Here is a 24,918-nt window from a genome sequence, read left to right on the forward strand (position 1 = left end):
CCACCGCAGGGGGGGGGGGGGGGGGGGGGAATCACCTCCTTTGAGTGTGAATAACTGTCAATCCTGTAAGAGAAACAAAGCCACAGATCTCACTTTCAGAGACACAGATATCTTAACCAGAGCAAGGGCAGTCTCATAGATCAGTGCACTGCAAAATGACACATTAAAAAATCTGAAATGAGTTTTTTTCCTAATGTCACAGCAACATTTGGGTCTAAGCAAGTATCAAAGATCTCTGCTATTATTCTCAGTTGTCCACTGGATTGCTATGTTTATGAAAAACATTATTTATTTAGTAGTAGGCATTTCAGGAGGACACTGACTGAGAACCTATTTGACTTTAGCTAAATGTTTCTAGAGCTTGACAGTAAACAATATGCATGAGCCATGTTGACTGTCATCTTCCACTTTTAATTTGACTGTTAGACATACGAGTAACTTGCTAATGTTTCATTCCAATTTCAGCGCCATGAACCTGTTGCATAAGCTGCCTGCTAAAAGCTGTTCCAGATGGAATGACAGTATTTTGTAGGACCCCAAAGATGTAGCTAGAGATGAATATGTGTCAACAGCATTGAAAGCATGACCTTTTTTCCTTTTGTTGTCAGCAGTTCTTGTTTCCACCCTGTAATTTTCCTCATTCTTTATAAGATAGGCCACGTGGGAAAAAGAAAGAGTTTAAGTCTCTCAGTCATCTTCCATCACCTGCAATCACATCTACCTGACTACACTAGGCAGAGGACAAAGGAGGAAGGTTTATAAACAATCAGGTATCTTCAGAATGACAGCCAAGGTCCAAAATGTATTTTAAAGAGGAAACAAAACCCAGCCCCCTACTAACATAAGTTCCAGAACAATGGAGAACTTTGATGGTTTTCATACTAGGTACTTTCTCTCATGAATAGTCAGTAAAAAGCACTCCTCTCATTGGAAATGAGCTTTAGAAAGCAACACATCAACAATTAATAACTTCTTTTACCAATTGTACCATTTTTACTGATAATTTATATGCTATATTAACGTCACAGAACATTCATTATTAGCTCTTATTAAAATAAATCACAAAAAGTCTACTTATCCCTCTCAAATAAAAATATGTAAATTACACCCACTGCTCATCTTAAACAATACAGGTAAAACAATACACTTTTTCTGAAATGTAGGCTGTGCAAGGAACACAAAGAGGACTTTCCCCCCCCTACACATGTACCTCTCTGCACCCTCAAAAGAAGAAATTACCACAGGGCACTTCTGTCCTTTTTCAGATGATCGATTCAGTATTCTCAAGTATTACAAATATTTCATTTACATTTCTTAGTTTTTCATCTACAATATAAAGTAATTTCTTTTTGACACAGAATGCCACAGCACACAGTACAAGGAAGGGGAAAAAAGCGGTGCCTGGTTGAAAAGCAAGAGAAAGAATCAAGAAGGAATGGCTTTTGTTAATTTGACAGCCCTCAGCTAGCTGCATAGTTGGATTTATAAAAGGTTCTTTAAAAGCAGCAGTTTTTCACAGTGTAAGAGTGCCACACAGCTCTGGTTCCTGCAGTGCCTCACACCAACAACTTCAAAACTAACTCACTGCAGATGTCCCTATGATCATCTAATCAGACATCAAAGCAATACACTGACAAGCTCCTGTGCTGATTAGGAGTGTTCTATATATGTTCCACAGCATAAACAGACACACAGTAGTTGCTTTAAAATGGATTCACCCACATCAGAATTCCCTTTTAAAAAACTCAAGCTCTTTGGAACTCCCCAGCTGAATGACAGAAAATTCTTTTAAATCTCCCCAGATCTTCTGTTCAGTTCCACACAGCACTATTTCAAGAGCAGTAGTTAAATTATTAATAGGAAAACTTTTACCAGAAAAAAGTAAATGCCTTCCAGAACTTAAAAACCTTGCTATTCTGAATGACAGTCTGAGACCACACCACTGCAGGGAAGCAGTCTTGCCTCTACTTTGCAACACACATTGTAATACCTAAGATGTGTTTCCATCTCTATTTGATTTGTTGTCTAATTATTATACATCAACAAACCTGGATTTAAAGCATTACAAGCGCACCATCCTTCCAGCACTGCTAGCTCCTGAAGAATTACTGCATTTCTCCAAATACCTTGTTTCCTTCTCATAGCCCCCCTCCTGGAATACTTAAAGGGGGCTTATAAGAAAGATGGGGACAGACTTTTTAGCCCAGCCTGTTGCAATAAGACAGGGGGTAATGGTTTTAAACTAAAAGAGGGTAGATTTGGACTAGATATAAGGAGGAAATTCTTTACTGTGAGGGTGGTGAAACACTGGAACAGGTTGCCCAGAGAGGTGGTAGATGCCCCCATCCCTGGAAACATCCAAAGTCAGGCTGGACTGGGCTCTGAGCAGCCTGATCTAGTTGAAGATGTCCCTGCCCCTGGTGGTTAGACTAGATGACCTTTAAAGGTCCCTTCCAACCCAAACTATTCTATGATTCTATCACATAACTACAGGAAAATTTCATGCTGAAATTCTAACACATGGAAAGGGACCAGAAATTAAAACTACCTGACCTAGTCAGGATGAGTAAACATACCAGGCAAAAGTTTTATCTTCTAAAATCAGACAGACAATAAAACCCTCATGGTAGTGCAGTCTCTTAGCTCAAGCCTTAGCAGAAAGCCACCAGATCTCTACAGCATTATTCCACCACTGTGTCAAAGACAACCTTTTCTGCCCTGCCCTGCTTTTAAATAGCCTGATTAGATGAAGTAATATTTCTGCCTTTTTCTTATACGAAGATACCCAAACATTTTGAAAGTACTACTGATAATCTTTATCTCAAAGCCAAGTTCTGATTGTAGCATATCTTTATGTTTACATGCGTACATAAAATACTATCGAAAAGGAACAAATCATGGAGCTGCATCCTTACACACGCTCGCATTATGCGAATCTGCAGACACTTAATCATGAAGGCTAATACATTACAAATACAATTAATGGCCAGAGGAACCAGAGGAGGTTTCAACCCTTTTTAACAAGGGCTTGAAACATAAAAATGTTCTGATTATATATGAACCTTATCCAAAATTGCAAATTATATGTCCACAATGCATAAAATACAGTCAATTTCAAGTCACATCTAGGTAAAAATTGAAACTGTATTGAGCCACTGGAGCAGCTCTTCAATTGATCCAGCATCTCATTGTATCTCTAAATGTGGATGAATACAATTTAATCAGCCGTTCCCATTGATTAACTCCAAGTTAACCCAAGTATTTATCCAGGAAACATGCAACTATAAAAGAACAGAAAGTCATGCAGAACATAGCATCCCCATAATAATCAGCAAGTTAACAAGAGGGGGTGAAACCTTAGACCCACCAGAATTAATGCAAAACTCACATCAACTTAAATAGGACCACAATCCTCCATCTAAAACTCATGACAGATGAGCAGTCATGAGTCAAGATAGTAGGGAAGTCCGTCCCTGGACAAAGAGAGAGATAAGCAGAAATGATATCTCCAGAAATGAAAGTTCAGATGTTTTAATTATACCTTAACAATTACAACCTGGATGAACTTGACTGAGCAAAAGCAGCAAAATGTATTATGCTCCCTAAAAAGTAAAAAAAAAAACAAAAACCACCAAAACAAAACAATAAAACAAAAACAAAACCCCAAAACCCACAAACCAGAAGAACCTCACAATTCAGACTTTATGCCTTGTTGCATCTCATCGTTACCAGAGTGGAGCTTGGGTAGAGGGATCCAGCTAGGAACTTCTGAGTTGGCACAGAGTACCTGAAACTGCAGCTCCTCTCAGCAAGCTAGGGACAAGTGTTGAGCAAGTGTTAAGTGGCCAAAGAATGCTTCCTCCCTCTGAAAGGCTTCGACCGTCTCAATCGTACAACATGGCCCAGTGCCAGGGGAGATCCCTGGTGGAAGACTTCATGCCCATTGCTAACCCCACCTTCTGAAGCCAGGCCATTCACAGCCAAAAAGCAGCTGGACCAGCACTTGGCTATTGCTGTAGCAAAGCTACGGCCATCGAATTTTTCAGAGAAGTGCATTATACTAATTATGCTTCCCTAAGGTCCTCTCTGGAGACTTGGGGAGGGAAGTTTCCATTTTTGAAAGCCTGGCCAGGGCTCTGTGATTATAACTAGACAGAAGAGCTTAACAGTTGCCCTCATAAATTAACAAATTCGCTAACAAATACCTTTTCTTCAATTACAAATTCAGATGTTTGTTTCCCCTATTTTTCCCTGATTACAGTCTCTAAATTTTTCAGTGGCAGCTATCACGATAAGGAAGGAGAGGTTTGGATGAAAAAAAAGATACTCAAATTTTGTACCATCTGTTAAATGACTTCCAGTCTGAGAGAACAGATGCTGGACTTCACTATCAGTTTTTGATTGATCTTGAAGTATTTTGTTAATTGGGGCTAAAACTACAGCCAAGACAAAATAAGTGTCAGAGAAAATATGAAAGAATAGCTCAAATTCTTCTTAAACTACCTGGTCACCCAGAAAAAGATTTTGTAATTTTGGTAATGATCATATGGCATGGAAAAAAAAAAAAAAATCTTCCCTTGAATTAATGGAACAACATCTAAAAACCCGAATATATGCTCTTCTTAGATTCTGTAAACACTGTGAACAGCTCAAATGGTTCATCAGGTTCATCCGGTTCACCTGAACTAGATAGCAATGTTCTTTTCTTATATTACTGCATGTTTGCTGTTTTATTTCATGCATTACTTATTGTACATCTGTCCTGCACTCTCCTAGAGACAAATCAGTGCTGTCTTCAGAGATTCATATGATAATAACCTCTCAAAAATCTGATCAGCTACTGGTGTATCAGTACATACCATGTAAGACAGCATACGGTCTAACTATGAGTATTTCTACATAGAACCAAACTGCCAGTTCTACATGTGCCACACACCAAAATGCCAGAAGTGCCAAAACAATTAAGCTAATTATAGAAGTCAGTTTCAATTACAAAATGATGGCTAAGATAATTGTGGCATAAATACAGAGACTTAAATTTTACTACATGGACTGAAAATTGTTTCATCTACCAACAGCTCTGGTTTTTCTAACTGAAAGTAACCAGTTTAATGTGAAAAAAAAACATGTTTGTGGCAAAGGAAATGCACTATTAATTTTAAATTTTCAGCAGCAACATACAAAACAAATGAATTTTCTCTAAATACTGCTTTAACACTCATGTGAAAGAGCATAACTATATTCAAAATGCAGTGTTCAGTTGTTTGTGCCATGTTTTTTCATTTGTCACATATCGATTCTTCCCCGTGTTTTAAAACAATCTGTACCTAATTTAACCTATGTTATTTAAGCTTTCTATGCTTCCCAAAACATTATGCTAAAGCATATTTCAGTATGATTGATGATGAGAGTTTTAGAAATGGTAGTTGCAAAAGTAAGAGCTGGTGTAATGTATTTTGCTGTAACAGATTTTCACTTTAACAATAAAAACTTTCAACCTTCTGGGCCTCCCCCCCACTTAAATGACATTTAAAAAAATCTGAGAGCATTCTCCACTGTTGTTATCTGTCTAGCTTTGTCTGTTACCCCTATAGCTGACAGAGGAATGCTCTGTATTTCAGGCATAGAGAATTCCTTTAGGCCTAGAGGATTCTTGTGTACTGATGCAAGTCAGTGAAGCATGGTGAGGTTTTAGCCTCCAAATATAACTGCAGTCCTCATATAATGGCATAAAATGGCACTTGTGACTGCTAATATTATATTTTTAAAAAACAAGAAAACACCAAAAACCTATCTTTCTCTCCTTGATGGTCAAAAATAAAGCATTCAAAACATGTACTGGAATGCAATAAACTTCACCGATTTTTTCCAGCTTTTTTTTTTTTCCCAATTTTCATGGTTATAAAATACCAGAGGTCAGCATTACATACTGACATACTCACACATTTCTCAACTTTGCAAAGGGTAAGATCTGCACTGTTAACCAAGAATTCTTCTTTGTACTTTCATTTATCAGACTAAGTCAGTATTTCATTAATATGTAAGTGCTCTGAAACATCAAGAAAAACGTCTCAGCTCAAATAGGTCTGACAAATGACGCAGGACTTTGACAAAGTTCAGCCTCCTGTAACACCATAATATACTTGGAGAGTCACTAGCACTTTTAAAATTGCATCACTTAGCAAATAACACAAGCCATTGTAAAATAAGATGCACACACATTTGGCCATGCAAAGAGAAACAATGAACAGTCAACTAAAATCCTGTGTTTGCCTTCAGAATTACAGAGTTAAGATTCAGACCCACAGAACATCATTTATATGCAAGTCATATGACTTTCTATTTACTTACTTCATTCACATGAACTTAACTGGCAGTATGGTCTTTAATACAACATCTTCGGCTGAAAAGGTTCCCACCTCAAGCATGTGTTGCTGAACCCAGTTCTTTCCTCCTGCTCCCTAATGTGCCAATACGGCCATTTGTGGAATCTTGCTATAAACTAGTTGTGATCTAGGCTGAAAAGTCCCCCTTACGCCAAACGAAGAGGCTGGGGGGTTCTGAGCATTTTTTTGTTTTGAAGCAAAACAGTGAGAGACCAGTTTACACAACTGGGGACAGGGAGTAAATTGCAACAGACATAGGGAAGCTGAAGGGGAAAAGGCATAAATTTCACAAGCAAATGAAAGCAGGTGCAACTGCACCATCATTTAAGCCAGCACTCATTTGGCATAAAGCAGCACAGAAGCAGACCCACCAGAGCTTTCTAAGCAAACATCAAGTCTCTGAAAAAGCTCTATTCTGCTTGATACGCTTATGTATCCCAGCTGACATTCAGAGATAAAAAGATGAAATTCTTTAGCATAAGTAATATAGGAACACCTTCCCCACACACAAACACAAAGCTTCAGGACTTAAAATTGCAAAGTAAAAAATGTGGCCCAAGTGTGACCAAGACAGTATCACTTTTAGAAGACTGAAGACAGCCTGCAATAACATCTGATTAAGAGTTACTGCATCCTGAATAACTGTGTCTTTGCACTAATATTTAGTAATAACTATGTTGAAAACAAATTTGTCCTCAAAAGGGAAGAGACAGGTTATAAAACAGAAAAGTGAGAGAAGAAGAGACCATGCAGGATAGTAACAGGGTGCCAAAGGAAGACAACAATGCCATGAGAAAACAAAGGAAGTAAAAAGGGTGCAAGACCAATGAAACATATTAAAGGGGAAGTACATTTTTTCCACCTAAGCAATGGTAAACTGGATGATACGATACTGCACAAATAATTGCTAAAAGTTCAGTTCATATTGCAGTGCCTTGCATCACCATTGAGCTTTATGTGAATCTCTTAATTTAAAAAAAGAGAACCACTGTTAATTGACTGTATCATCTAAAATAACCATTTTGTCCAGAGTAAATTCTCTCCTTTATTGAAAATGAGTGTGATGCGCTTTGCTTTAGATCCAAATACATATATAGCTTATAAAACTGCTACATACCAACAGGTAAGAACAGTTTTTGCCCTTAAGAAAAAGGTGATTTACACGACACCTACTGCCACAACATGCTTGAGACTGTGGTCACTGGAATGCGAAGCACTTGGCTGGAAGTCAGCAGGTGGGCCCAAAGCTGGATCACTGCTTCTTCGTACTAGAAGTGGTGTGCCTAAGAGACAAAATAAAGAGCAACGGTTCAAGGGTGCTACAGGAACACAAGGTCAAGTTTCATGTGGTTCAACTAAGAGAGGTGTACAGCGCTTAAAAATAAGTTTATCTGTGGCAATATCCACCTGGTAAATTACTAGATTTGATGGGGTTGTGCCATTTAATATTTACTAAGCCAAAGAAATGAGAACACTTTAAGCTGTTATATAGACTTTCATCCATGAGCTGCTGAATTAGGTGAAAACTGCTGACAAACAGGAGAAAAAGGCACTTTCTTGGAAAAAACAAACACATAGTCACATGTATCTGTGACCACATGTACCATCAAGTTCTAACAAGAAAATCGGACACTTGATCTAAGAAATAACCGTGAACACAGGAAGAAGTGGGCTGCTATTGTTATTTCCTACAACCAGTAGTCGTTGCTTAACTAAACCACAACATGGTCTAAAGCCTTTCACTGCACACCAAGGACAGCTCTCATTGTGCTATTCTGCATTAACCCACCAAACTGGGATCTCATGATCTCCTTTTCAGCTGTTCTTTACTTTCTCCTGCTGTAGGTCCAAAAGCCATGCAGAGCAACTCCTTGTCTCTCCATTACCAATTATACAAACCCACATAGTTGTGGTTTAAGCCCAGTCAGCAACAAAGCACCATGAAGCCGCTCACTCACTCCTCCCTCCCCCTGGCCCCAGCGGGATGAGGAGAAAATACAAAGAAAAGCTTGTGGGTCGAGACAAGGACAGGGAGGGATCACTTACCACTTATGGTCATGGGCAAAAGACAGACTCGACTTGGGGAAGAAACAAAATCAATTCAATATACTACCAATCAAATCAAAACAAGGATACTGAGAAGTAAAACCAAACCCTAGAACACCTTCCCCCCACCCCTCTCTCCTTCCCAGCTCAACTCCATTCCCGGTCCTCTACCTCCTCCCCTGCAGCGGTGCAGGAGGATGGGGAATGGGGGTTGGGGCTAGTTCATCACACGTTGTCTCTGCTGCTGCTTCCTCCTCAGGGGAGGACTCCTCCCTCTTCCCCTGCTGCAGCGTGGGGTCCCTCCCACGGGAGACAGTCCTTCATGAACTTCTCCAATGTGGGTCCTTCCCATGGGCTGCAGTTCTTCACGAACTGCTCCAGCGTGGGTCCTTTCCGCAGGCTTCAGTCCTTCAGGCACAGACTGCTCCAGCGCGGGCTTTCCTATGGAGTCATGGCCATCTTGGGGGGCATCCCCCTGCTCTGGCGTGGGCTCCTTCCCGGGCTGCAGGGGGACATCTGCTCCCCTCCGTGGGCTGGGGGGTACAGCCTGCCGCCTCACCACGGGCTGCAGGGGCATCCCCTCCTCCGGCGCACCTCCTCCCCCTCCTTCTTCACTGGCCTCAGTGTCTGCACAGGGGTTTCTCTCACATTCCACCCTCCACTGCAGGTTCCCCTTCTTAAATCTGTTCTCCCAGAGGTGCTACCACCGTCACTGATGGGCTCGGCCTGGGCCAGTGGCGGGTCCGACTTGGAGCTGGGGAAGCTTCTAGCAGCTTCTCACAGGAGCCACCCCTGCAGCCCCTCCCCTGCTACCAAAACCCCACCACACAAACTCAAAACACACATTTAACCTATAGGGAAGGTCGATTTGAATATGATGGCATGCCCACATATATATACACTCATAAATTTTATTTCCATAAGCTCACAAGATGCAATAGTCCATCACCACTACTTACGTGCCATCCCAACCTGAGGCATGCAAATGACAGATTAGGCACAGGTTTTTTGGGTACAGAGGCAGGTGAAGGATAAATGGATAACTCCCTATATTAACTTCATTTAGTATCTAACATGCCTTGGGCTGGCTCTGCAGAGACAGCCTAAATAAGGATATAAAGAGGGGAGGGGGAAGAGATTTTATTCACAGCAGATCTGCCTCCCACTACCGACTGCCAGGATTCCCAGGGAATAGACGTAGGCAGTTGCAGTTGTTTCAGAGAAGCTGTAGACTAAACAGCTTCCTCTTGCAGGCATCTCCAATTAGACTTACCAACTCTTCATGTCTATTCAAGTGCTGTCTGGGAATAACCTCAAAGACCGGTCAGCAACTTCTAGTGACACAGCCGTTCAGTTAGCAGAATATGCTCTGAAATACTCCCTGCAAAACTTCCAGGTGGGGCAAGAGGAAAAACATCTTTAGTAATATGATAAAGGAATTTTTCACATTATCCAAAATGAAATTAAACAAAAATGACTTTTTTTTTCCCTAAGTCTTTCCAAAATAATTTTTTCATGGGCAAACAAAAAATTTGAAAAGCACACTGGTCTTAAGTAATCTTTCAAATGTTGCAAGTGAATGAAAATAAGATTATAACTGTCAGTTATAATATTAATTATAGTGTCTGGGACTGATGGTAGCCATAATTACTAGATCTATAATGTAAGTTTGAACATGAAACAGTTTCCTCATTAGAGAGATGCTAACAAGGCTGCAGTGACTGTACCACATTCACACTCAGCACAACTTTGTAATTATAGCTGGAATAAATACCAGCACCTGATGCTGAGGAATAACCAGAGAACCTAATGCACTTACCCTTCCTCATAGTGAGCAACAGTTTTATACGCAAGTAATCCCTATGTCCACTTATGTAGGAAACCAATAAGAAAAGCAAAAGTAAGACTTAAATTTGTGTCCTGGTATTGAGGCAACGCTCAAAAATCAAAAGGCGACTATTGTTTTTTTGTTCCAAGTGATTATCATCTTGATAAAGAGCTATGCATGAGGAGATTTTGAAGAAAAGGATTGATCACCAAATTTATCCATTTTGTGTGATTTTCCAAAGGTCTCAGTAGGTCAAAAGGAACCAAATCTCTCCATTCAAATATTCCTGTTCTTCACATGGTGCTGAAGAGAAATTTTTTTCCCCTCTCTAAGCACATTTGATAAAGAAGGTGTATAAAAGCTAAAGTCAAAAAGTGTTGGATTTTCCAGTTACTCCCTTAAGATAAATACTTGTTCCTTAAAATAAGTATTTCCATGTATGACCAAAGGGTTTCTGGTCACCTGTATCCAATTTCAGTCTCTCTTCAATACAGCAGTTTGAAAGCAGACCCTGAAAAACTTTTGTATGATTCAGCATAATTTAGTCTCCAACTCCTTTTGACATAAACATGAACAGTACAGAGAAATGCATTTGCTAAACTACCAGAAAGCCCTTTGCTTTGGTACTTCTATTTTTAAAACTTTCATAACTCAATGAGCCATATTCCGAATTCAAATTAAAACATACTGTTGCTTATACTCTTCAAGGCCATCATCCCAGGCCCTTTTCTCATTTCTGTCCTCCTTTTTGCACAGTGAGAAAGCAACAGTAACTCAAAGAGTGTAAAAAAAATTCCCCACAGTCAACTAAAGAGGCCAAAGATTTGGGGGGGTGGGGGACACACGACCCCCCCCCCAAATCACTTATATTGAGCTCACTCCTTCTCACAAAGCCTTCTCACTCTGAAATTAAGATTTCTCCTTTTCCTGAGCTGTCTTCTACAAGCAGCTCCTCATTTCTCTCTCATTCCTCTGTCTGAGAGAAAGATGAAGTCTCCCATCACTGTGACTGCTGGGAGACAGGACCCTCATTTGTTCCAGGGCCTCCCAGCTTCCGCAGCAATTGAAAGAAGAGGTCTCCTGTACCACAGCACTCACATAATGCTTGTCTAGTAAGACCAGACCATACTTCAGCACTTCTGTCTGCAAGGTACTGTTTTTACCACATCCACCCTGCCCTCAGTTTTGAAGACATCCTTTCACTTGCCTTCTGCCCCTGTTTTCCAGAGCAACTGAAGCAAAATTACATTATCCAATTCTCAGTTTACAGCTGCCTAAACTTTGAAACCAAAGTTTGCAGGAACAGCAGGATTAATATTACTGTTTTCCAGTTTGGGAAGGTGCCTTGCAGCTATTTACTTGCTTTTTATTCCTACAAGGTTTTGCTTATTGCCATGAGGTTATGAAATTTATGGTGCTTATTTGGAATGCTTCCCTACTCGCACAAAACCTGGACTTTTTGACCGTTGCCTACAATGATTTCTCTTTTCTCCCAATTTGTTGTAAATTTTAGGGTCCTACAGATCATTTTCTTGTTGAAGAGAAAACCAGAGTCTATTTCCTTAATTTTTTAAAATGTATTTACTGACATATATAACATCATTTCTTGTACAGAGATATCCCAAATCGTAACATCTCTGTGCACGAAGTCAGCTGCAGTCTTCAGCTAAAATCATCCAAAACAGTCCCTCTGGCCCTTATTGTTTTACATGCATACACCACAAAGACACAGGAGCATGAAAACAACCTTTTATTAGACAAAAGTAAATTGAATCAAAATGCCCCCTCTAATAGGGGAAAACAAATGGCAAGCAGGAAGATTGGATTAAAGACTTGAGAAGAAGCAGTGCTCTCCCTCTTTGCGGGGAGAATCCCTTATTCTGTTTCAGGAGACAGCAGTTCTCAGCGGCTCCCTGAGCTAACCAACTCTCCTCCATCTCCCCTCATCTCCTTTGCAGCTCAGGCTGCTCCCTGCCGTAACAACACCTTCCCTGCCACTCAGTGCCTCCCAGCCCGCCCATCTCCCGCAGGCTCCTTTCCTTTTTTCGGCCTCTCCGTGCCTCTTCTGTACTGCACACACAGGGCTCTTGAAAGACGAGCATGCTCCCTTGCACTCTGGAGAGAGAAACCTCCCCAAATCCCACTGCCCAGGGCTCAACCCGACTCAGGAGTCAGAACACATCCATTATACATACATACCTTGAACTTGTTCATCACTGTCTTCCTTAGGCATGGATAAAATGTAGTGGAAAAGCATCACTGATACCATTTATTACAGACATACTACATACAATTATACACTTTTACTTAAGAGATTCTGTCATCCGTTTTCTTTTGTCAGGAAAGAGAATAGTGCCTTTTTTCTTACCGCTTTCCTTTTGTCGTGTTGTGTTTCCATGTTATTCTACTCACGCTCTTGCATTTGTGCAGAACATTTATAACAACCAGTGTAAGCTCAAACAGAAAATTCATCTTCCCCTGAATGATGAGACAGAGAAAAACTTCTTTCTGGATACCAAGTTGATCATACAAACACGTTATTTACAGGCACTACTGTTTTGTACCAGAGTTGCACTTTGTATTTTAAACTTAGGAACTCAGTTTAAAAAACTAGTTATCCACATCTTGCTGCATTGCATCAGTAATTTACAGACAACGAAAACTCAAACACATGGCGAAGACTAAAATTTTTCTCATGATGACAGTTTTTAACCTCAATCACTTCAGGGTGCATTTCCCCTTCTTTCAAAATTTGCAAGAGTACCTTCTATTATGGTACCATAGCACCTTCTAAGCACACATGGATGTCTCAGCCTTATTCACAATACATACTCTTTGACAAGGCTGATGAGAAAAAGTCCTGGAGTTTTCCTTCCTTAAAGTAAACTGTATCATTTAGTTTCAAGCCATGTAGATCAATCTTTTCCTTTTGCTGGCATCACCCTCAAAAATTAGTAGCTACACATTCATGGTTGTGTATTTTCCCTGAACTCTCATGTTTTGGAAATATTTTTTTTAACTGCAAATATGGTTGAAACAAACATATGGTAGAAACCACACTTAGATTTAAATTGGTTACACTGGGAAAAAAAACAGAAGAGAGAAGTTCTGCCATTTATGCACAATTAAAAACTGAAAACTTGCATCAATACCACGGCAAAAGAAATGTCTCCATACCAGATGTAATCCTATTTTCTTATTTGGATTTTTTTTGTTTGTTTGGGTTTTTTTAATTTCACGAAAAAGCTGTACACAGACATTAACATATACCCTGAATAGGAGCGCACTCTGTCTCACTTCACTTAAGCCCTTTGGAAGATCAGAAATCAGCATTTGAGGTTAGGAGGGGGCTGACTAACCAGAAGTGATGGGTTTAAGAACACTGTGAAACCTCAGGTAAACAGCATAAGGTTTGGAGTTCAGGATCCAAACATGGCCCGGGGAACTCTGGAGCTCCAGCTGTCCCTCCTGGTGTTCCCCTAAACTCTTCAGAGTCTCTAGGTTCCAAGTTCTGCCATCGAATTTGATGCCTAAATTTAGGCAGACGAGTATCTCTCAGGGTGACCACTACCACAAAAAAAGATTATTCCAACCCTTCCTTCATTTTGCTCTTTTGCTCTTAAGCCTCCTTGCTCAGGAAAGCACAATTCACCTTCAGCATGAAATCCTTTTAGTCTTTGGGATATACTTAGGTTGCAGATTGCCATTACAGGGCCAAATTCGGGAAACTGCTAAAGACAACCAGAGTTTATCACCCATGAGCATTTTAGTAGGCTGTGCTATCTATAATGCAGTCAGATTATGTACTAAAAATTTATTTCAGCATTGCTTTGGTGCAAATACTTTCAGATGACTTTTGGGTAAGCTGACAAATCAAGGAACATAGGAAATGCAAGCACATGTGTTGCCAATGCATCAGTTAGTTGCATCAGTGGCAACTAACATATTATGAGAGATTTTTTTTCTTTGTTTTTCCAGGTAAAGGGGAAGAACTATTTTAGAGGAGAACAAAAGGTACACTTGGACAGAATACCATAAGTGGGTAGAAAGAGATTTACAATAAATCACCTACACGGTTAAAGCCATGATTTTAAATTCTGCTCCTGCATATAAAAACGCTGACTATGATAGGAAAAAAGCTGTCCATCAAGTGTGTATCTAACTGTCAACTGTTAAAGGCCATACCAATGACAATTAGTCTGCTGCCTGCTTCCAAACTACACTTGCCTGGACAGACAGACAAATTATTTTCTCACCTGTATGTGCCTCAAAATATTTTTTTAGCGCTCCTTCTGAGCAAATCCTAACAAAATTTCAAGTCAGACTTGAAACAAAACACCACAAATACTACATGCATACACACAAAAATGTGAAATTGCACTTCAGCATAGACACTGCTTGGCTGGAAGATCTCTGAACAGACACGACAAAACCAAGGACCATTTAAACTGGGAAGTCAGAATGACTTTTAAACCGGTCCCATCATGAAACTGTTCAGGCACTGCAAACAAAATATTACAAGCAAAATATTAATTTATATTTAAATATAGGGAAGGTCATTAATGTATGCCCATTTTTCTTCTTTTCATCAGAGATTTTTCACATTAACAGGCATACAGACAGTTCTGCTGGTCAGCGCTTTTTGACAGCACTAAGCAATCAGTGTGGGTAAATTTGGTCACCCTCAGATTTATTGCTTACCACCACCTGAGGCATCATGTAACGGTTCTGCCATGTACTTAAAATGTAGCTGGCATTAGCTTGTACATTCTACCTTGTGATAGGACTGTACCACATATTTTTTTAAATTTTTTAAATATGTAATGCTCTGATGATGTGACTTTTATGTTTAAAACTAACTCAAATTGCTCATAATAGCACCTATCAATACAATTTCAGATCTACAGCTATCTGTTCTTTCCAAAGTGCATACTGCACTTTTTAAATTCCCATGGATACAAGATTAGATTAATGAACTAGGATGATGTAACAGTTAAGACAATTGACTTAAATCTATAAACAGATGAAAATCCATTTCCAACAAGCTTTCTCTTTTACATATTAACCCACTGCAGAACAAAGTATTTCCTTATCAGTCTAACTGAAGTGTAATTTTTCTTACAAAGAAAAATAAAAGCAATTGCCTACAAGTAAAACCCAGTAAAGTATTTAAAGAAAGACTGTTTTGGGGTAGTGTTCTTCAATGCCATAAATTTCAAAAGAATTCTTTTCTCTGGTTGCATGTGCTATAACAATTTAAGTCAGATTTCAGTTACAAAGTGCAAGAACTGTTGTCTCAGCTTTTACGACCAGAATGAAATTTCTTTGGTGTTGCCATTGTCAGAAACGGTGCCTAATGAAACAACTATGGAATATTTACATTTACAGCTTTTAGAGTTTCAAAGATGGACATGTAAGAATCACCAACGTAGATTATTTCAGTAATAAAGTTAATCTAGATTCCATTTTCAGGATCAAAATCCACATCCATACGAAAAGAAGTTAACCACTTCTAATCTGAAGGCACTAGGATACGTATGTATCTACAGAAGATGTACAAGTAATACTGCTACTTTCTCCCCATTTCAAAATTTCTCTCAAGAAAGTTTCCAGCTGAAGGACAGGACTTCAGTTTGGATCTTAACAAGTATTCTTTTCTTATACTTAAGGTCACAACACACACCAGAACTAGAGTTATTTCAGGATATTCTCGCCTCTATCAACACAGTGCTCCTATTTTCAGCTCCTCATGAGATGGAGAGGGAGCGCACAGAGTTAATGGAGTGCTGGGAGCACCATGACTCCCTCCAAAGAGTCTTGGCTAGGGGTACCACGTGGCAGAGACCTGGCAGAGGGGAAGTTGCTGCAGCAGAATCCTTGTGGCACAAGGATTAATCAGTCACAACAGGAGTTGTGATTTTTTTCCCAACCCCAGTTCTGGCAAAATGCACAACTCTTATCCTTGCTGGGCAGACTGATTAGGAGCTTTGTGAGAACACACTGGCTATTACCGAGAAGAATCAGCACTTTCCACTACAGGTCAGGCTTTCTCTTATTCTCGTCCAGGTGAAACATCTTTGTGAATCACATCATCGTTGTACACCCACTGACTGATGCACATCCTCCAACTTCCAGCTTCAGACACAGGATTAAAAATTAGAGCAGCTTCAAACATTTTATGTATTTTAAGTATCACTTGGAAAAAAATTAATTTGTGTTATATTATAATTTCCTTACCCATGCGTGCAAAGTTTCTTGGTTGGGCGGGGCTTGGGTTTTTGGTTGGAGGGGGGTTGTTTGTTTTGGTTTTGGGGGTTTTTGTTTGTTTTTGTTTTGTTTTAATGTAAACTCTTTCAAATGGCATTCAGATGCCAATAGAAACTAAACTTTAGATATATTTAAAAACACCAGTCATCTTAGTTATCCAGCTTGCTGGACACAGCAAAAAGTATTCATCTTATTAAACAGACTGGCTTTTTTAAGCAGCATATTATGTGTAGTTACTGAATTTAAATCAATCACTTTAGACTAATATATCATATAAGATTTTAAAACTAATAGATCTCAGACTCTCACACCTCATTTTTATTCACAGATTGAAAGGTGAAAATAAGCATTTCTTCTATTTCAATTCCCAGCCCATTTCTCAACTTCAAATGAAATACTTAATGAACTGTACTAGTTGAATAAACTGACACAAAGAAAATATTCTGTGCACGTGCAAAAGAGGCCATGTTGCCAAAAGCTGGTTTAGCACTTCAGCTAACATCAGTTACAGGTGCTTATGCAGTCGCTTTTCCACAGTTCAACGGTTTAATTTTCCTTAAAACTTTGGCAGCTAAACTGTACAGCTTGAATATTACTTTGGTAGCATTTTATTGCTAGTAGTAGAATAGTAAAATACAGGTTTTGAGTATTTTAATGGTATTTTAAAGGAGTATCACAAATTATGGCATTAGTATAGGTTTTTGTAATATTTAAATATGACCTGTGTTTTATATATCTGATCTAAATTAAAAAACTTTTCTGGTTTGACCTTTCCTTAAGTCCTATTATGATTATTTTCTATTCTGGTCATGGTAAACTAACTAGTTTTAGTCTCAAATTTCAAACTTCTTCCTGCCAATTTTAAAAGACATTAAGATAAAATAGGGAAACCTCCTGAACGTGAAGCTTTCTGTGAGGTTTCAAGGAATGATAAGAACATAAGAGCAGCTAATTTGGGTCAACCTCACCCATTATCCCACACCTAATAGTGGTAGTAAATACTCAGGAAGAGGGCATAACAAAGCTGTATCCTACCAGCTTGCAAAAAATAATGTTTCAAAGATTTCCAAATCAGAGTGGCATCCAGACCACCATATTTTAAGAGTCACTGATGAGCCACCTCCTGTGAATTTGTCTAATTCTATTATAACTCATTGATTTTTGGCCTGTAACACCAAATTACACAATTTAGTTGCATACTTCATGAAAAAGTTAGTTTAGGGTTGTTTTGCTTTGTAACCTGTTGAACAACAGTTTTGTTCAATACTCCTAGTTGTTATATGGTAAGGAAAGTTAATAATCACTCCCTATTAATCTGTCTTAATATTTAAAATGGTTAGATGACTATTTCTGTAGAAGAGTTAAAAAAAGGACTCAATCACATAAGGTCATTTGTCCCTTTTTGTGGGAGGGTTAAGAAGAGATGACCAAAACACTCTGCAGGATTTATCTGTCTAGTGAACATACTACATCCTTCTTTTACTTAATGTCTACAGTAAACAGACTTCCCTCTAATGAAGTAATGAGTTATGAAGAAAGCAAAACTAAATCAACACCCAGTGCGTCTAAGGGAAAATTGTGCAACATATTGGGAGGGAGGTGCATCTTTTGCCAACTATGTTCAGGAGTAGTAAATACACAACTCTCCATTTTACTTGGCTGAGATTCCAGGTATCTGTTGTGATATACAATCAAAATCTCAAGTGGCAGTTCAAAGAAAAGAGACAAAAAAATTAACTATCAACTAAGGCTCTTGAAAGGGTAAATTAAATAGAAAGCAATGAGAAAGAGCTACATGGCAATGGCCAAACTGACCGAATCACTTAATTGTTATTTGTAACTTTTCTAATGATGACTTTCACAAAGACGGGTTCATCTGTATACTGGAACTCATGTTCATATGGAAGCAAACAGTAAACAATCATTAGCGAACAAACAGTGCAAAAAAAAAAGTGTAAAACTATATTAGTTTGGTTTCTTAAGAAAAAAAAAGGGTTCTCAAGACCTTTAGTTGAAGTCTTATTTTTAACTTGAACAATTTCAAACTATCAATCAGCCAAGCTTAGCAGGCTCATTTTCAACCTGAAATACAGATTTTGCCATATTGCCTCAGAGCTAATACAGCACGTAGCACTGTACAGATTTATAAACACACACACACACTCTCCTTTGCCTTACCAAGAACTAGAGTGTACTGACAGAGCTTGCGTGATAGCCTTCCAGTATGATATTATACCATAGCCTTCCAAAACCTTCAGCTGCAAATATTCAGCTTACTAAGTGGGTTGAGAGATACTACCTTTGAAACTAGCTATGCATCAGAAGAATATACAAATACTCACAAAACCAGCAAATCACAAAATTAGTGAAGTAGACAAAAATCTGAGGAAAAACACTGACATCGAATAAAGCATGTCAAAAAGCAGCGTAGACTTTTATAATAGAATTTATTCCATCATTCTAAGTCCCATTCATCACCTTCCCCAAAACCCTCCCTGAGGCAATAAAAGGCTGGAAATGAACATCTCAGCCTGAGAGCTACTACAGGAAAACGTGTAACTTGTGATGGAAAAATATTTTTCTCCCTATTTAACATATCTTCATGGGGATACACCCTCTCCCCAAAGTAAGGCATATTAAACCAAGTGCAAAGGGAATAGAGACAAGGGGAATAATTGATGAGAAACAATCTTTGGGGAAATCAGGGGCAGAGGGGCTATGAAAAAGAAGTTCTTTTTTAACCAACTATGCACGTAAAATTATTACCTATACTACTACTAAATTCTTGGGTATGGGGAAAGGAAGGAAAGACTGGCTTGTTTTCTAAATGGGCAAGCCAGAGAAAGATATGGAAATTTTATATATATATATTTCTTTACAGAAAGCATTACTATATTATTCTGCTGCAATACAAAGATAAACTTTAGCTATGCTGGTGCAAAGCTCATTTCCATGAATCAAGGACAACTAAGTAATATGAAGCTTAAGTCATGAGGTCAAAATATACCAAGCCTGCACTCTGACTGAAATGAAAAGTTATCTTCAAACCTTTAGCTTGCCTAAGAACAGAAACCATTTGTTTTAGAAACACAAGTAGACTTTAATTGATCATCACAATTCTTTAAAAGCAGATTAAACTGAATGCTGCAGAGGAGAAAAATCTATCAAGTACAGTGTCATCCTCACAACACCTATGACAAACAGCACAGAACAACATTTGATATCGCTACTGTGAGATCAAACTTCCAGTGCAGAGAAAGAGAATAAAGTCTTACTTGCTTAAGGAAATAAGCAGTATTGCTTCAAACCACAGAAGGCTGCATGTGCTTCTAAAAGGCATTTCTTTTGAAACTTACCAATTTCAAAACGTTAATTTTTCCTGAATCGCACAGGAAAGAATTATTATATGCATGTAGTACCCTCAACGTACTGACAAACATTGGAACATTCAGCCAATAAACTGACGTTGCAAGATCAAGATGAACAGGATAGCTTTTGTACAAGAAAAAGTGTCTTTCCTACTTACTGACACGGCATGTATGCTGTATACAAGCATTAGCAACATTTTGTTTATCAAATGAATAGTTTCAGTTCACATCTGTTTTCCTAACTTTTAAAAAAACATAATCAAGTGGTTTCCTCTATTTAAAAATATGCTGTCTGTATAGCCACAGTATCTCAACACCAAGCTGGAAAGAGGACTAACCAAATATATACTGTTTAAAATGCCCCTAAGCCTACTTAAAATACTTCCATTTCAAAGCAGATGAGAAAGAGAAGGAGTTCTTTCCAAGCTCTGAAGTCACACAGAAAGGGATGACATCCCTACCCTGGAGGTAACAATTTAAGCCCTGTCAGGCCTATCAAGGAAGAAACTTCCAAAAACTCCTGAAAGAAACCTTCCCTCCAACTCCCTTGGACTTCAAACTAAGACGCTGCCAATGGAAGCATCTCTGATGATTGGCTTAGCAATGCAAACACAGAGGGCCATTGAAACTAAGTAAGTGTTTTGAACAACCCCATGAAGTACGATTTAAGCTAGAGCAAGCCCAAGAACACAGGAATATATTAAGCTGATTAAGTATATTCTCTAACTGAAGCCGCTGAAACACCTTCAAGGAAATTCCATTGGAGCGCAAGTAACCTTCCCCAAATGTTAAAAAGACATGGACACAACACCAATGACTGTATCAGAATGGAAAAATCAAAACTTTCTAGGCTAGTACTGTTATTATCCTGTACTAGACCCACTGAGGGTTGGAACATTCCCAGGTAGCAATCTCTGTTTTCAGGAAACAAATGTCCACTGTGAAAACACTACATAAAATGTCCAGAACTGAAATAACTGACTGTTCAAAAGCACCAGTGCCTCAATATAGCTTGAACTTCAACTATCCTTGCCATTCGTAAGCTTATTTTAGGAGAGAGACTATAATCAGCCATTCCAATCATCATTTGCACCTAAGTGTTCCACTCGCCTAGAACATTAATCAGATGGGGGGGGGGGGGTATATATGTATATATAAAAGAGTATATATATAAAAGAATGCATATATATGTATATATAAAGAAGAAAATCTTGTTCTCAGAGATTTCCTATAAAGCAAAAGTATGCAAATTTTGAAATACCACAGTAAGACCTTTCACTGAGAAAAGCAAGACACTTGCCCTACTTAGCAGTGACAGCTTCCAAAGGCAGGAGTTAAACTCCTGTAGTTTACAAGATAATTTTATACCCTATCAATAACTGGTTTAAGCAATTATTTCTTTATCTAACCCCCATTTAACCCCAATTTTAACTAAACACTATAAAGGTATAAATTCATTAAGAAGCTACGTTTTATTTTAACAGCCAACAATCAAAGTAACCTAAATGTATCTGCTTCCCACAATGCCTGTACTCAGACAACAGCTTTAGAAATCTTCAACTCGATTCCCAAAGAAAGGGAGAAAGACAAAAGAATGATTATAACACCAACAAAAAAAACCATCATGGAGATACCTACACATACCTCACTTTTTTTACTACCTTAGTATTCAGAACTGGTAAGTATCCCTGAATACTGTCTGTCTTCCTCCAGCCAAAATCATGACTACTTAACACCAAGGAGAGGAGCAAGAGAAAAGCAGCAACTAAGTTTGTGTGCCCTTGACCACCATCTATCAAATACAGCAAATGAAACACTGAGCCAGTCACGAAGGCATTTCCAGTTCACAGTGACATGTCCATAAAATGGATCCTCCATAAATAAATTAGTGCTCTCCTTCCTGCCCATATGGACTGAAAAAGAAAAAAACAAACTAACATCATGAAAAAAACCCGAAAGGCTAAACCTCTTACTCCCCCTTTCCTGTTCCACTACCTACCATGCAGGGAAAACCACTAGGAAAGAACACTAAACTATTAGGTGCAAAAGGAAACCAAAAGGACCAGTAACGTGCTTATGGGTGCACAGAAAATTAGAAGATGGTTTATGAGGGCCAACAGAACTACAAACGTTAAAAACTCAGACAGTTCAGCTGGTTTAATTGAAAAAGCCTTGCAAGAAATTGAAAACTCTCCTACTAAAAACAAAGCACCTGTACTGGCATGTTACATACTTGAAAAGTTATCATGACAAACTAGTGCTTTTTTAAAAAAAATTGAACATTTCTGAAATGACTGTGTCTCATGCTCTGCAGGAATAGCTAGCTTGCAGTTGAACCTAATGATCACACAAAGCATTCCTTATAGACCAGTGGTCTATGAAGAAGCACACTTTCACTGGACATTAGCTTAGCAACAGCCTGCAGGCCACTGCTTAAAATATCATGGATGCACCAGTTTCATGAGCAGAAGATTACTGGTGGGTAACCATTTATTTGGAAAAGACTTACTAAAAACCTCTAGTCCGAAGTTGGTAAACATCTAAAACAAAACATTCTGAAAATATTTTAGGAAGATCACATCAATTTACACATAGCTCATTAGTTGCTACCATAAAGTTGTGTTTTAACACTCTACATTGCTAGTTCACTTTTAATAATTTTAACAACAAACATGTATGTATTCAAAAACCTCAAACTATTAGCTAGAGAACCCCACACAGGACTATTTGCACATAATGTTAGTAACCCTAATATACATAACCCCATCCATCATGGGCTCTCTAAAGATCTTAACACACTACAGAAGAATGTCATCCACTACCCCAGCGAAGCTATCTTTAAGATGAGAGAATGACTGTTTAATCATACATCAGCAACAAAACAGCAGTTTGGAACAGGGAATAAAGGCAATCAGTCAAGAAGGTCTGCAAAGGTTAAGTCCCTGCTCTTCAAAGTCTTCTCAGCTACCACCCCTGGTCAAAGAGAAATATTAGGACATGATATACTCAAAAAAACCGAACCAACCAAACCAAACACACATCCAAAACCAACGCCAACAGAAAACAGTGCTAGTTAAATGAGTAAGTACTCTACCACCTACATACAAGGATCTCCAAATGTTTCATCATTCCAAACACTTGTTTACTAGTTGTTGCATCAATGGATATACTCGCACACAATTTGCCAAAAATCCATCATAATACATTTTACTGTTATAAAGATAAGTGATCAACAACAGTGACTAGGCAAAATGTATTCATCTAAATGGCATTTGATTAGAAAGAAAAACCCAACACCTGTGCAGAATAAAGGAAATAAGTGTTTCTTAAATGAGTTTGATATACCAATTTTAAAGAAATATTATTGCATCTCAATTTATCCACTCAAAATGATTTTGTCTGATTATGTAAGCTCAGACTAAAGGAGGTGCAAGAACAATACAGACCAGAAATGAAACGTTGTTAGAGATGACATCTAATCCAAGACAGCATCAAGGTCTTGTGGAAACAATGGGAAAAAAACTAATTGTCACAAATTCTTCATTGCCTAAATGACCGACAGTATTTGGGGTTAGAGATGTTGAAGTTTACTTCCATTTCATTTTTCAAATGTAAATCAGCTATTTAGACATTTAGTTGCCTGTATCATTCTTCGAAAATTGTTGTAATGTCCACATGACTAGTGTACTCTGGGAAGTTCTTCTTACAGGTAACACTATGGTCATGGGTGTGCAAAAGTACATGTGACATCATCATTAGGTTTTCACCTACATCTGAATGGATGATGGCAGGTTTCAGTAGATAAGCCTTACAGCTCTTGAATATAGAAAAAGTAAATCGTGGAGAAACAACTACTTCAATGTGTCACCGTTTCAGTAATCATGCTTAACAGGAAAATACCAGGACGCAAAACCCACTACCAAATTGAGACCTATGAACCTCACAGAAGTGAATGACTGTGTTTACCTCAGTAATTTCAGCCCCAAGTATCAGAAACTTCAGTAAAGCCTTTTCGGCCGTAAGAAACTGTCAGGTATTGCTTACTTTGCAGTCTGAATTCAGACACTGTCAGCAACAACACCTGATAATCCAGCTCTGTGGGGAAAGGAGGGAGGCACTCAAGTATGTTTGCACCACACCTTATGTTATGGACACAGCAAGTACTGTGTTCAAAAACAGTTAAAGTCTTCCTGCATTTTCTCTTTAATTAAACATAAGAGCCCACAGTTTCACCTTTTTGAGAACACTGAGTTAACTTTAAAAGTAGAGATGCATTAATTTCAGGGAAAAGAAAACAAATAGCTGAATACTTTCCTGAACTGTTTTAAGGAGATATATACCAAGTATTAAGAAAGTAATTTGATAATAAGTAAAATAACAAACCTAGTTTTTTGCTCTAAAATCTTGCTGGTATGTGGAAGCAATGTAAGATATAAGGTACTTTTAGCTTTCAAGTCAAATGTAAGATTGCTTTTATTCTGGCTCATTTTCAAAGTTACAGGTGATAAAGGGGGGAGGGGGGAGGGTAACTAACTACATAATGGCAAACCTATGATTTCAGAGTCAAGCTGATCAGTATTCTAAAGAGTATAAACCACAAAAAAACCTGAAAGAAGTAACCATACAAAAAAAAAAAAAGTATTTCCCCCATCATTGCCATCTCCATCTAGCCAGCAAAGGCTTTAAGACTAGGTACAACATACAATTAACTTAACTGGATCAAATACACAATTTATAAAAAAGAAAAATTTAGAAAAGTCACTTGAGATACTGCCTTCAAAAATCAGTGCCAATTCTCTCATGTTTGAGAACAACAGTGTTTAGTTTCACATGCTTATTAAGCATCAAGCTCTAAGTATTCTCTGAGCAAATCACTAAATGGACATTGTTTCTGGATCTGGTTTCATAGAACACAGAACATCCAACAGAAATTAACAGGCAAAATTGTCCCACAGTCTGACAATTTATATAACAATGGATTCCCTGCATTTCATCCCTAACAGCATTCTGCAAAAATACTCTA

General features: G+C 38.4%; 1 protein-coding gene across 1 annotated transcript in view; it reads right to left on the reverse strand.

The window, feature by feature from the left end:
• PARD3B (par-3 family cell polarity regulator beta) overlaps positions 1-24,918 on the reverse strand; it is a 430,355-nt gene that overhangs the window by 269,600 nt on the left and 135,837 nt on the right. The window contains exon 4 of the mRNA XM_010565338.1: positions 7,560-7,669. Within this exon, the coding sequence (XP_010563640.1) occupies positions 7,560-7,669 (110 nt within the window). The remainder of the gene's footprint in view (positions 1-7,559; positions 7,670-24,918) is intronic.

Source organism: Haliaeetus leucocephalus, unplaced genomic scaffold (genome assembly GCF_000737465.1).
Source record: "Haliaeetus leucocephalus isolate CR32 unplaced genomic scaffold, Haliaeetus_leucocephalus-4.0 Scaffold1, whole genome shotgun sequence".
NCBI lineage: Eukaryota > Metazoa > Chordata > Aves > Accipitriformes > Accipitridae > Haliaeetus > Haliaeetus leucocephalus.